Source organism: Pagrus major, chromosome 5 (genome assembly GCF_040436345.1).
Source record: "Pagrus major chromosome 5, Pma_NU_1.0".
NCBI classification, from domain to species: domain Eukaryota; kingdom Metazoa; phylum Chordata; class Actinopteri; order Spariformes; family Sparidae; genus Pagrus; species Pagrus major.
In genome coordinates this window covers 32,103,500-32,116,550 of record NC_133219.1, presented here as the reverse complement: position 1 = coordinate 32,116,550, position 13,051 = coordinate 32,103,500, and the positions used below count along the sequence as shown (strand labels likewise).

The 13,051-nt window shown below is 41.2% G+C and overlaps 1 protein-coding gene across 1 annotated transcript in view; it reads right to left on the bottom strand.

Annotated features, from left to right (window-relative positions):
• Window positions 1–5,396: 5,396 nt before the first annotated feature.
• The window catches only part of fbxl17 (F-box and leucine-rich repeat protein 17), a 226,533-nt gene continuing 218,878 nt past the window's right edge, over window positions 5,397–13,051 (bottom strand). Inside the window, exon 11 of the mRNA XM_073467207.1 lies at window positions 5,397–7,686. Coding sequence (XP_073323308.1) covers window positions 7,549–7,686 — 138 coding nt within the window. The 3' untranslated portion in view covers window positions 5,397–7,548. The remainder of the gene's footprint in view (window positions 7,687–13,051) is intronic.

Sequence of the window (13,051 nt, the reverse complement as noted above, 5' to 3'; positions counted from 1 at the left end):
GTGACAAGGCATACCAGCATGTCTGACATGTCAGAGCAGTTGGCTGGGAGACCCTGAATCTGGTCGGGTCTGACGCTGGCCATCTGTGGCTTTAGAACAGGGCCGGACTGTTTTAATTGATGAAAACCGCCCCGGGGAGGATGTGAGATCGTGCTTCAAGGAGAAAACAAAGAGCAGTCGGTGAATCAGCCGTTGATTAAATGTGCACCGAGTTATTTCAGCGAGCAAACAAGACCGGCGTATCCTTGGAGGAACCCTAATGGTAGCTAAATCAAAGAGAGAGGGGTTTTTTTTCAGCTGAAAGACAAATAGAAATATGCATGATCAGATTTGAGCATTGCTCAAGTCCCCAGTTGGATGTATTCATCCTTACTGCATTCTCTCAAAAAGAGCTCCCTTTAATGTCACCCAGCGAAGGGAAGTGATGAAATGGAGCAATTATGTATCCATTTGTGCTATTCAGGTGAAACCAGGTGTAAAATTTCCAATCTGTGCACCTGCTGTATCTTTAATTCATTGTGCTTTCTCACCAGTGTTGCCTGTTAGATGGTAATATTCAAAATATGGACAAAATATTACATGCAATAAATCTATTTAGCATTATCATATTGCTTCCAGAGGAAGGGATTGTTTTCCCTGTGCAGGTTTACCCCCACAATTGCAATACCTAAGTGCTGATAGCCGAACACAAACAAATCTTATAGGAGAAACATAACAGTTGCTCGTCGAGTTGCGCTGTAATAAGAGGAAGAATGCATCGCAATAAAACAAAATTGTCCCTCATCAAGAAGCAACATGCTTAATTAGATATCCAGACATTTAGGAATATGAGAAAGAAAACAATTCTCATCCTGAATGGGGAGAATTACGTTCTTTGGTGAAAACAGATAGCCAAGTCATCTCCCGTCGGGCTGCAGATTAATTTTCATTTTCCAAAGAGTTTGTGCATATAAATATTCATGAACCACCTTGAAAAGCAATGGGCGACTATATAAGGCGGTCAGCGGAGAAACCAACAAACCCACCCCCCCTCCTCCCTTCTCTGCAGCTGTGCTGATGAGGGGGGGTGTTAGTTCATGATGAAAGACTCTCACTATCCACGACCTTTCCATTCTAAAACAAAGATTTGCACAATTAACTACTTTTAAATGTCATCCAACTGCCAAATCTGCATATCAACGCCAAGCCTTGCATAGAAATGAGGGTGTTTGTGGAGGAATCATTTTTCTCCCCTATTCCATCCCGACGCCACCAAATGGGGTTCTTTCTCGTTTTTAGCCAGGAAGGAAATGTAAATGTCAACATATCTTGTGTGGAGATCCTTCTGTTGCTAATTAACCTTTGCCGTTCAGAAGCTAGACTGAGCGCTGCCTAAACACCGCAATTAACTCCAGCATGAAAGACAGTGAGACAACATCTACATTGAGCCATACAACGGGGGGAGTCACTGTGACTTCATTATCCTTGCACACACACTCTCTCCACAAACCTCACTTTTTTGAGGGTACTCATTGGTTGATATTTCCCCCCAGGCGGCAGGAGTGAGCCCATTGGGAGGATGTCAAAATTTGGTGGATTAACAAATCTCATTTCTTTTTATCTTCATGAGGTTGGACAGGAAAGCTGGTTTAGCTGTAGCCCCTGGTGAGAGGCAAACCATTACAGTGGAATTCATACTCATAAATCTTCATACATCAAGCCGGGGACTGCCGGGATCTATCATGTTCAAGTTCAATTTCCAGATGCAGTGACTAGGAGGAAAAATTCGTCCTTCTCTAACCAACTTCAACCGTCCAAAACAAGTAAACGAGCCGGTGTAATTCAAACACTCGCTGTGAGTCTCGTCTGGGCCTGTACAGCACGGGCTCCTCTGGAGCAACACTGAGCTCGTTCCTGCAGCTCAAAGGCAGTGTCAGTTACAAAGTCAACCCATTAACATCTTCACTATTTGACACGATGCTCTTTCCCAACTGCAGAATCAACACAAGTCCATAGGCAGGCAGAATACCACAGGTAGCCAGGCAAAATGCCTCCTTGCTCCCCCGGGAGGGGGTGAGAACAGAATATAATGATTGACAGGAAATATTTTGCCTTTATATGTTGATAAATATCGAAGCTCTTGGCCCCGATGTGGATAAATGATTGACATAATTTCCAAGAGAAAGGAAGAATCTGGGTTTGGATAGGGCAGGGGTGAAGTGGAGGGAATGCTGGGAGGTGCCAGAGTAAAGTTGATTCAGTGTAGGATGAAGAGGATGAAGGAAGGCTTTAGCAGAGTAGACCCTCCGCAGTCGGCCAGCGGGAGCCAGTCGGAAAGAGAAGAAGACTCTTTTAACCACATGGAAGGCATCTGAGGCGAAGATGACCATCCGAGGTTATAAAAAATACTCGAAGACAAGACATGACTTGTTCAGAGAAGCTATGAAGTAAGATTGTGGTATAAAACAGACTGATGATCCCACACTGGTGATAGGGGCTGCACTGTATCAGATGGTTACTACAATAGATACAATTAAGTATTGTCAAACCTCATCACGGACACCACCATTGGCTGGATCAACAAGTTACTGCGTGTTTGCTCACAAGCGTCCACCCCTCCATCTTTTTCTAAGACATTACAAACACAAAGGCTCTGACATGCTTAGTTCTTGACACCACACCAGTGCTTAAGGAGGGAGGACTGCCATGTTTCTAAACCACAGCCTTCATCATGACGAGATGCTCTGTATCAATTCCTGCGAGGAAGTTCAAAGGAGGCTCTACCTTTGCAGTCGAGGACATCCGTCAATGTCAGCCATGATTAGGTCTAGAAAAATACTAATTTCTTGGGAAGACTAGACTAACGTCCTTGCAAGTCCGACATGACAAATGTCCTGTATGGTCAGCGTCAATTCTTATCAGCTCCTCATTAAAATGTAATGACCACATGAATATTTACCAAGTTTAATTACTGCTCTCTATTGCTATTCCGCCGTGCCCTGCAAGCTCTTTTCTTTTCCAGAGGGCAGTTTCTCTTCCAAGTGTCGGACAGACGCCTCCCTCCACCTTGATGAATATTGCAGAAGTCCAAGGAGTGTGAGCCATTGATGGAATCCACCTCAATCAGCAGGAGAATCGATGGCATACACTCACATTTGCAAAGGCGCTAATTGGCAGCAGTAAAATTCAGCAAGCTGCATAATTTACCCAAGAGAGAGATGGGAGGGGAATGCGAGGAGATCAGCTCATTTGTAGCAGAGGTATTAAAAAACCCTGTCAGTCTAAAATCAGAAGGCCTTCGACAGATGCAGAGGAGACCGAGCCAAAGGCCGAATTATTAATGTCTCTGCTTGTCAGGGCCAGTGAAGTACAATCTATTGAAGTGGGGTTTTTCTCGCTGGAGAAATAACATTGAAAAGCTTTTCACTGAAGGACAGTCTTTTTTACCCTCGCCAGCTTTACCTGACCTGCCTTTGTCAGACAGACAGGCCAAACAGTCAAACACATCGGCAAAAACATCATTCAGTGAACATTTGTCTGTTTTATATCTTTTAGACAGTTGGTGTAAGAGAACAAGGAGGGCAAGGCCTCAACTCTCCTTGCAATAATAATTTCTCACTCTGCTTCTGTGATGAGAGGGTGCAGGGGAGAGGAAGAGCGAGTTAGAAGCTTTGACCACAGACACCCTTGCACGTCTTTAAAGAAATGACCCTCTGACTGTTTGAAAATGTCAACAATGGCTTAGAGGCACAGCAGGAGGACTTTGGTAGACTCCAGAATCAGGCGAAAGCCTTCATGAACTGTTGATACATCACTAGTTACAGAAAAAAATGTTCCAGTGCATTATTGTGGTTAAGTGATTACTGCACACACAATGCAACAGCAACATCTGTAGTTTGATGCCGACCAAGGACTTTTGTTCCATGTCACACCCCTTTCTTTCTTTCACATGTTTGCTGCCTGTGTTTACACTGTTGCTATCTAATAAAGGCCAAAAGTGCCAAATGACAATGATTTAAAAAAAAAAAGATAATCTTGAGAAGAAGAATCCAATTTTTGTATTTGACCTGCGGAAACACATTTTAAATCACGGCAACAACAGTGCTTTCAAAAAACTTACGAGAAAATCTAAGTGATGCACAACTCTTTAACTGTTTTGTATCTAAAATCTCCTCAGTTTCAAGCAGCTGTAATGCTTTTATCCCTTTGTTGTAAGCGAGTGTCGTTCCAACAGTTACGGGGGATGAACACCTGTGAAATCTATTTCAATCAAACACAACATTCCCGCACCAAACACTACTTTGTGATGCTTATACTGTTCCAAAGAGATGTTGGAAAAAAACACAACTGAAACTATTCAACATAATGCATTCTGGTACAAAACCACAGATACCAGCCCTAAAAAACATTAGTAAAACAGCACAATTTGGAAAAAAATGTAAATCAGGAATGAGCAACAGGGATTGCACAGGTGTTGGCATCCATTCACTGGCAGTGTTTGATGTGGAGCAGTAGAAAATGGAAGTTCTCTTCACTTATCTCCACAGTTGAGATGTATAAAGAGCAGATTCATCATTATGCAACTTAAAGATGTGTTCTAAGTATGCATTTGTTTCTTTTTTGCTCTATCTGAACTGATAAAAACACAGCTCCCCAAACATTCATTAAGATTAGAATAAGCTCCTTTAGCTGTGACTCAAGTGAATCGCACCTCAATGTTGACACAAATTGTGTTGACAACTCAAAGAATCTATCTGGGAAGAAGCAACCTTCACGTCCTGTTTGATGCTACCGTTCACGTTTGATCGGCGGACATGAAACAACACAAACACATTGAACAGTAAAATAGGCACTTGAAAGGGACAATATTGTCAAAGAGAGGCGACATATTGAGGGACAGCTTTTCAGCTCTTTGAGGGCCTTGCTGTCTTGCTGGGCAGCGAGCTGATGTCTCCTCACTTTGTCTCAGACGTGAAGCTCCTGTGATCGTGACAACAGTTCTGACCTTGACATCACGAGTGTCCCTTAATGGAAACGCAGGTTGACTGTGCCGTCATTGCGCTAAGTAGAAAAGACATTATCAATGCATGGACATCTTTGGAAAACATCTTTATTTCTAACAATACAGAGGCTTTGGTATGCCAGACTTGTGCATTCCAAGGCCTTTAGTTGTGATGGAAAACATGCTGGTATCCTTATTTGCATTTAACCTGAGAATACAGATGCAAGCTATCATTATGGTGTCTCTAGTATTAGTGTTGAAATATACTTGATGTAATAAAAAAGTCTGCAGAAAAAAGATTTTTAAGCAGTCCACAGATGATGGAAAATGAGCAGAAAAGTATTCCACTGTCATTCTGTATATTCTTCTCCTGCCTCGATTTCACACATACAAAGAGAAGAGAGGAAAAAAAAGCTTGAAGTAGTAGTGTTTTATTCATCTTTATGTAAATCCAGTCATTTACGGTTGCCTTAACAAATCAGGAATCAAGTGTGTCAACATCTAGCAGAGAAGAAAGTGCATATGGGGATTACAAAAGAACAGAAACGGAACAAAAACAGGCCGAGGGAGAAAGTCTCCATCGATTAAAGTCTACAAATCCTGACAAGGGCAGAATGAACATGGTTTTAATTGTCTGAAATCTCTATATGCTGTAGAAAGTTTACAGTTCTACTCAAACCCTAAGCCCAGTAAGCTATTGTGTGATCGAGTGACAGTGTGTGGAGGCTGAGCCCAGAGCTGGTTCACACCATAGAAAAATACCCTGGTTATTTGCATTTTTTTAACTGTACACTACTGAATTTCTATAGAATAGATGAAAAAAAAAAATGATCAACTCCTACCTACCAACTTCTACTGGCCTTGGTTACAGGCCCAAGCCAGTTTTTTCTTTACATCCTACACCACTAATAAAGAGAATTCCCTCATTGCATTGCTACATAGATAATATTACAAGTATATGCTCAAAACCAATAATAGGCTAAGTAAATCCCACACAGTACTCATTTATATGTATATATCAGATCAAATAATGGGAATATAGTATCAGATAAACATTTCTTTAGTAAATCCTGGGTTGATTCCAGGCTGCTAATTCAATGGCAATTACCGACTAACCACTTAAGGCAACGTTTCCTCTTACCTGTCATCACGATGGTCGTGGTTCATTTATTCTGATAACATGACCCAGGGTTTTTTAGGTGAAGGCAACTTCTTTTTCAAGCATGATTTGATTTCATTCTTTACTGACTCAAGGTGACGCTCAGTCAACCTTAATTCTATACATGGCATCAGAAGCAGCATTGTTCCCAAGTCGTACAGGGGCTAATTTCAAACGTCAGATCATCTCAATCTCATCCCATCTCATCCCACGTCAATTATCTCTTTAGCTGAAAAAATAAGGTGAGATTCTCAATGTAAACATGCATTTTTTAAAGGAGTATTCAATGCTGTTTTCCTGCCATGCATTTGCCAGGGGTTTCGACTGATTCTTGGCCTGAATTTTTCTTCCGTACCGTGACGATGTGCAGTTTAAGTCACAGCAAAGAGCTCTGTCCTTCAAATGGAGCCGTGTCAACAATCTCAACAAGTATGAGTCCACAAACGCCTTGAACACTGTACTGAACATCCAAGAGAGGAAAAAAAAAAATCTTCTAATTAGGCAAAATAAACATCACAGATTTCTCAGAATGCCTGAAGTGAGCTCTGAAGCCCCGGCAGTTCAGTTGTCTTCCTAGACTGAAAGTCGTGGCTTGTCGTCTCCTGATCTCCGAGTCTCTGCTCTGTCTTGTGTGATCTCACTGCAGCAGTTGAGTTCAGTTTGAAGGAAGTAAACACTGCAGAGGGCTGACGTGGGCGCAGTGCTCGGGAACATCGGTTCCAGTTGGTTCCATCTATTTTTCTCATTAAAAACAATTGTGGTCTGACCATCGCTGAATGTCTGGTTGGATATTTTTTCACAGCTTCAAGACCAGGCCGCCCCCTTCCTCATGCATCTTCACTTTCACTCCGTCCAAGGTGACGTGGAGGACTTAAAATGTATGAGGCTTAATACTCTATCAACTGAGTAACACTCACTTAAAGTAGATATCAAATAAACACTTGTTGGTGCACTGCTTTGCACCAAAAAAAAGACTATCACTCGAGGTTCTGGTCCAAGAAAGTACACTACATTGTTGCATGTAATCTGACTGATAGATGATGATGTCGAGGATGAAGCAGTCGAGTTGTTGACTGCTGTTGTTGTGAAGTTTGACTTAATTATAAAATACCGGGCGGACAGTTTTACTTAAATTATTAAAATGGGAGATTTGCTTCAAATGAAACAGTTGATGGACTGGACCTTTTGTCTGTGTGTGTGTGTGTGTGTGTGTGTGTGTGTGTGTGTGTGTCGCTACATGCTCACATGCATGTTTGAACAGTGGATGAGAAGCAAACATGACTGAGCTGCAAATATTGTGTGTTTGTGTCTGTACACCAAAAGGGCCTCTGTGTAGATATGTGTTTGTGTGTGTATTGATGTGTGTGTGTGCACGTGTGTTGTCTGTCTGCTTGTGATCCAGCGGTAGCTACGAAGCGTTTGAGGTGTTGGGGCTCCAGCCCATTTGATAAGCTCTCTCCAGGGTTCTCTTGCAGTCCTGCATCACTGTGCTGAAAACTATGTGAGGGTACTGGACCACCAGCCTCTCCACCGTCTCCTCGTTCACCTGTAAAACACACACAGACACACACTGTTACTATTTGACCCAATTTCCCTTTTGTTTCCTATGAAAGCAGCTATAATACTCAAATAATGATGCAGTTAATTTCACAATAATTGAATCTTATACATCAGTGAATGTTGGTTAATGAGTTTTGGCTCACAGTCCACTTACTTACTTGTTTTCCAGAGTTTTTGACTGCATCACACAGTCTTCATGTGCAGATGCTCATCAATTTTAGCTTAAGAGATTAGTGGAAAGTCTCAATATTTACACTTTCATGATGACTGAGAATGCTGCATCTGCCGATAAAGACCGTGTGACATGGCAGAAAGCTCAGAACAAGTGAGTAAGTGGATAGTGAGTGGAGAGCTTTTTTTTTTGTCAACAGCTGTTTCCAAGGCCAAGAATTAACCATGGAGCAGAAATTAGGGTACATCCCTAAATCCAAAAAAGCCGGGACGCTGTGTAAAACTTAAATAACACAGAATGTGATGTTTTGCTAATTTGTTTTTGACACATACTCAATTAAAAACAGCATAAAAGACAATATATTCAATGTTTTTCCTCATTAAGTTAATTAAACTTAACAAGTTAGGACGGGAGCAACAAAAGACTGAGAAAAGTTGGTGAATGCTCCAAAAACACCTGTTTGATGATCATGATCGCATGTACAGTTTCTTTTCTCATGGTTGCTCACCACTGACATGTTTGTCCTGTTTGATTACCATATGCCCCGGATAGTTTCACAATTTTTCGAGTCTATCTTAAAGTAATAGTCCGGTGACACATTAAAACAGCTTTTGCTTCCTGTCATCACTGCCCATTTTCATATCATTAAAAGATTCCTTCATAATGCATTTCCATTTTGAGCGATTGAGGGGAAAAAATCTTTCTGTGGAAAAATATATGTTTGCAGCCTTCAGCAGTCTGAGTAAATCAAATAAAATGGGCATCTTAAGAAGTTAGACTTGTTTTAGTTCACAGTTCACAAGAGGGAATTTTGTGCTATGAAAGACCATCATTTTGGATCCCCCTTTTATCTGACTCACTCCGACTGCTGAAGCCTCACATTAACTTCAAATAAACTGAGCATAACAGAACGAGGACTGTGGACTTTGCCCCCCCATCAGTCACACCGGACATCTTTTAGTGGCCGGTGTGAACAGTAGAAACGGCGAAATTACAGCAAGCAATACCTGTTTTATTGTTTACACCTAATCTGTCCTTTGAAGATACTAGGCTATTTGTCTGACTGGTTGTTGTCACTAATGTAACTTTATGGAGGTCAAAGATCCATGATTTCAACTAATCAAGCCCTTCATTTCAGAATCATTCAAGAATCCTTCATTCAGCATCAATAGAGATTTCCAGGGGGAAGATACATTAAAATGAGGCAATCATCTTGAAACGATATAGTAGCAGAATTATTGCTTTAGTTGTCATAAATTCAGATTTTTAGACAGCTTAATTTAAACGGAGTAATTTAAAAATCTGTCGACCGTCTCTGCATCGCTCCATGATGCCTTATTAAGATAATCAGAACCACAGATTGAACTGTTAGCACCCTGTCAAAATAGCAGTGTACTTGACTAATGTTTAAGATAGGCCATTTCTTAAGAGCATAGTCTATGCACACATACACACACACAGTTGATCCTCGGCAATGGGTTTAACACCAGAGGACAGCTGAGCTCAACAGGCTAATGAGGCCGTCTTGTTCTCAGAGGACTAGAGAGACAAGCAGCTAATAGCCACCCTGGCTCTTCTTTTCCAGTCTGACACTGTCAGGCCATCACTGAATCACTGAGAGCCAAGAGTGAGAAAGCCTGAGAATCTGAAAAAGAGCAGAGGCAGAGTAACCCTGGAGACCTTGAGGGGTTAACCACAACCCACCCTGAACCAACCCCCGCCCACCCGCGAGCATGACACTTTCCAGGGGAAATGATGTATAAACACTCACACACATGTTGAGCACACAGTCATCTGTTGTTGCCAAAGCAGCGACAAAGTGTTGCACAGTTTTCCCCGAGCTCGTTGACCAAGGGCCCTTTAGTTTCTGTGTTTTCTGGAAGAAAAGTCCTGCATGGCAAGAGTTCCCTGGCTCTTGCTTGAGTTATGATCTATTTTGGCTGTTATTTTTCTGTCTAATTCCTTCTGTCTCTTCATTGAACACAATTTATTTAAGTGGTGGGTTTTAGCAAGTCCTTGTCAAGAAGAGACATAGAGAAAACAAATGGACAGACAGATAGACAGACCAAAAAAGAACAGGCAGAATCAGGATAAAACCAGCGAAATAAGAGAAAGAAATAAGTGTGCTCGAGCGAACAGACCACTGATGCCTCTCGGGTCACAGAAGGGAGGTGGAAAACTGCACAGCGCAAGTGAATTCAATAAGACTAAAAGGCAACAACAGCCTGTTAGCTTTCCCTTTGATTGCCAAGGAAGAAACAGCGAGCCGGGGTTCGGGTTCTTGACGCCAACACACAGAGGCTTAACAGATGCTTTCAGGATACCGTCAATACAGGAATTAAAAAATAAAATCAAGACTACAGAGTCAAAAGGTCTTTCTAACTTTCATGTGTGTTTGGTTTTTGTGATCAGACGCAAAAAGAGAAAATTCTGAGACTAAAAAACAGTCCTGCCTCACTTCTCTCCTCAGCCAGTATTGAAGAGAAAGACAAGAGAGACTGGCAGAGGGCTTTTCAACTTGAAACAATACTCTGACACCTCCACTGCTAGAAAGGTGCAATTAAAGCAACATTATGCAACTTTTTTACCTTAAAATAACATTTTGATGGTACAGTGTCTTGTAATAGGGTGAATGCTGTCTTGCTGTTTTCCACTAGCACTTTTGGCCGTGCCGAGGCAAACCGAGCCTTGCTGATTTGTTTTTCCGCCTCCGAGCGTGCCGTGGTGATGTCTTGCAACTGCAGCCAACCTGTAACAAGCACCCGTCTCCCCCTAAAATCGATACTGAACTCATGTCTGTGCAGGAAACCCTGAGAGAAAGACATTTTTTAAGTCTGTGCTCAGCTCTAAGTACTTTTGTAGCCTCAAACTGAATCTTTAGTTTTTGTCCTGTTTGTACTTTCAGACATCTGATGTGTTTTACTGTTTCATTGTGTTCACTTTCAGCTGTTTCAGGAGTCAATTTCTACATAATGTTGCTTTAAATCAGCGGGTAACAGTAGAAATTAGGAAATTCAAGCAACACTTACATCGCTGTGATCAATAATTTATTGGTAAAGCTGATGCACTTACAACCTGAGTCTCAAGATATTGGCTTAAAGATTCCACATTATTATTATGAGATAATAAGCACTCTAACGGCCAGACAGTTTTACAAGACAAACCATCCTTTCAACCATCATTTCCTTCTTCTAGTGTGATGACCAAACTCAAGTAGAGCAGTATTGTTTACCATAAAGGCAAAAAACAGGAGACCTTTTAGATGTTTTATCCTAAATGACATGAAAGAGGATACTAACAATCTGAATATCTGTGCCTTCTTATAAATGATTTCATTAGATTCACTGGCTGATTACAATAAGTGCGTTTACATCCGCCTGTTTTTATGCCCATTATTAATTTGTGCCATCACTGCCTCGTGGTCGTATGCCTCCAAGCACCAGTCAAGTTACTGTTCCTGAGCTATGCCGTTGAGTAACAGCCAGAACATTTTTTGCAGAATATTATGAAATCCCAGTGAAGTTGACCTTTGACCTTTTGGATGTGAAATGTCATCTCGTCATCATTTTATCCTATTAGACATTTGTGTAAAATTCTGCCATAATTATCATATGAATTGTTGAGTAATGGCTAAAAATGTGTCACTGAATTCCAATCAGTTGATTCTTGAGTCAGAGAGGCTGTTTCTGCCAAATATGACGAAATTCCCTCAAGGCATGGGACGCCATGAGGTCACAGTGACCCTGACCTTTGACCACCAAAATCTAATCAGTTCATCCCCGATTCCAAGTGGACCAGATTTGAAGAAATTCCCTCAATAAGTTCTTCAGATATCATGTTCACAAGAATGGGACGGAGGCTGAGGTGTAAAAGTAAGACTGTCAATAAAAACATGCCCAAGTGTTGTTGAAACACACTTGGCAAATAAATCATGATGTACATGACGCCTGTGACTGGAGAATCCACTGAAGAAATGTAAAATAACAAAAACAAGAAAAGTACATAAAGCAAATTTTTCCACCACATATTCCACACTTTCACTAGTTTGAGTTTGTGGCCTGCTAATTAAGTCTTCTCATTTGATGTTTTTCTGAAAATTCTGTAAAAATGTGAGTTTTCGACAAGCTGCTGCACATTCTGGGTTGCAAATGGACAATTGTGGTGATTGTCATGTGGCTACATCTTCTGCTTCTCTGTGGTTTAATGAGACTGGGATGGTTATTTTTTTCTGGCTGTAACTTCTGTTATTTTTATGGTTTATATCTGTCCTTTCAAAAGAAAAAAAACTGTTAAACAGATCCTGGCAAAGGCAACAAATCAAGTTAATTTTAAAATTCAACAGTGGTTCACAGAAGCAAGGATTAATGCAGTCTCTTCTTTTGCTCTTTTAGGATTTGACCCGGGTGTCCAACGATCTTAAATCATAAATTAAGAGCTTTTCATTGACTGTCTGATCTGTCGACTCTTGGATCCTTTTCAACAAATTTAGCAACTGGCTTCAAATAGTGATCATTAGCTTTAATGTGATGTTGGATCACCCTCACACCTGTTTTTTTCCCCCTTTTTTAAATTAGTTTTTGGGGACATTTAGTGCCTTTATTAGATAGCAGCAAAAGGAGAGATGACAGGAAATGAGGAAGAGAGATGCTTCAAAGGTGCCTGGCAAGATTTAAACCAGGGACTTTGCGGTTCGTGTTCAGTGTCATAAACTCTGAGCCACAGGGGTGACCCCACACCTGTTTTTTTTCCGGACAAACACCTGCGGTTTGCCTACAAAGATGGCTGTCTTCAGAGAGAGGACCAAAGCAGGAGCAGAAGAGCAGCTTAAGCGAGGTCTCTAAAGCCTGCCGCTACAGAGAGAAGTGAAGTTTGTTATGACATATGGCTGAGCCTCATTAGCAGATAAAATGACAAACCCCTGATTGCCTTCATAACATATTATGCTATATTCTTGAAAAGAGAATGAAACATCCCCCAGCTCGTTAATCAGGGCTTAATTACAATTAAAACAGATCTAAAGAATAGACCTGTCAAACTGATGGGAGGCCATAACATTCATTAATGTTAATTTAGTGCAGCTACACTTGCTGAACAAACACGGCACACACAAAATGGCTCCCAATCAAAACGCTGAATCATTTCCTAATTGCCGGTTGCGCCAACGCTAATGTTTGAGTTG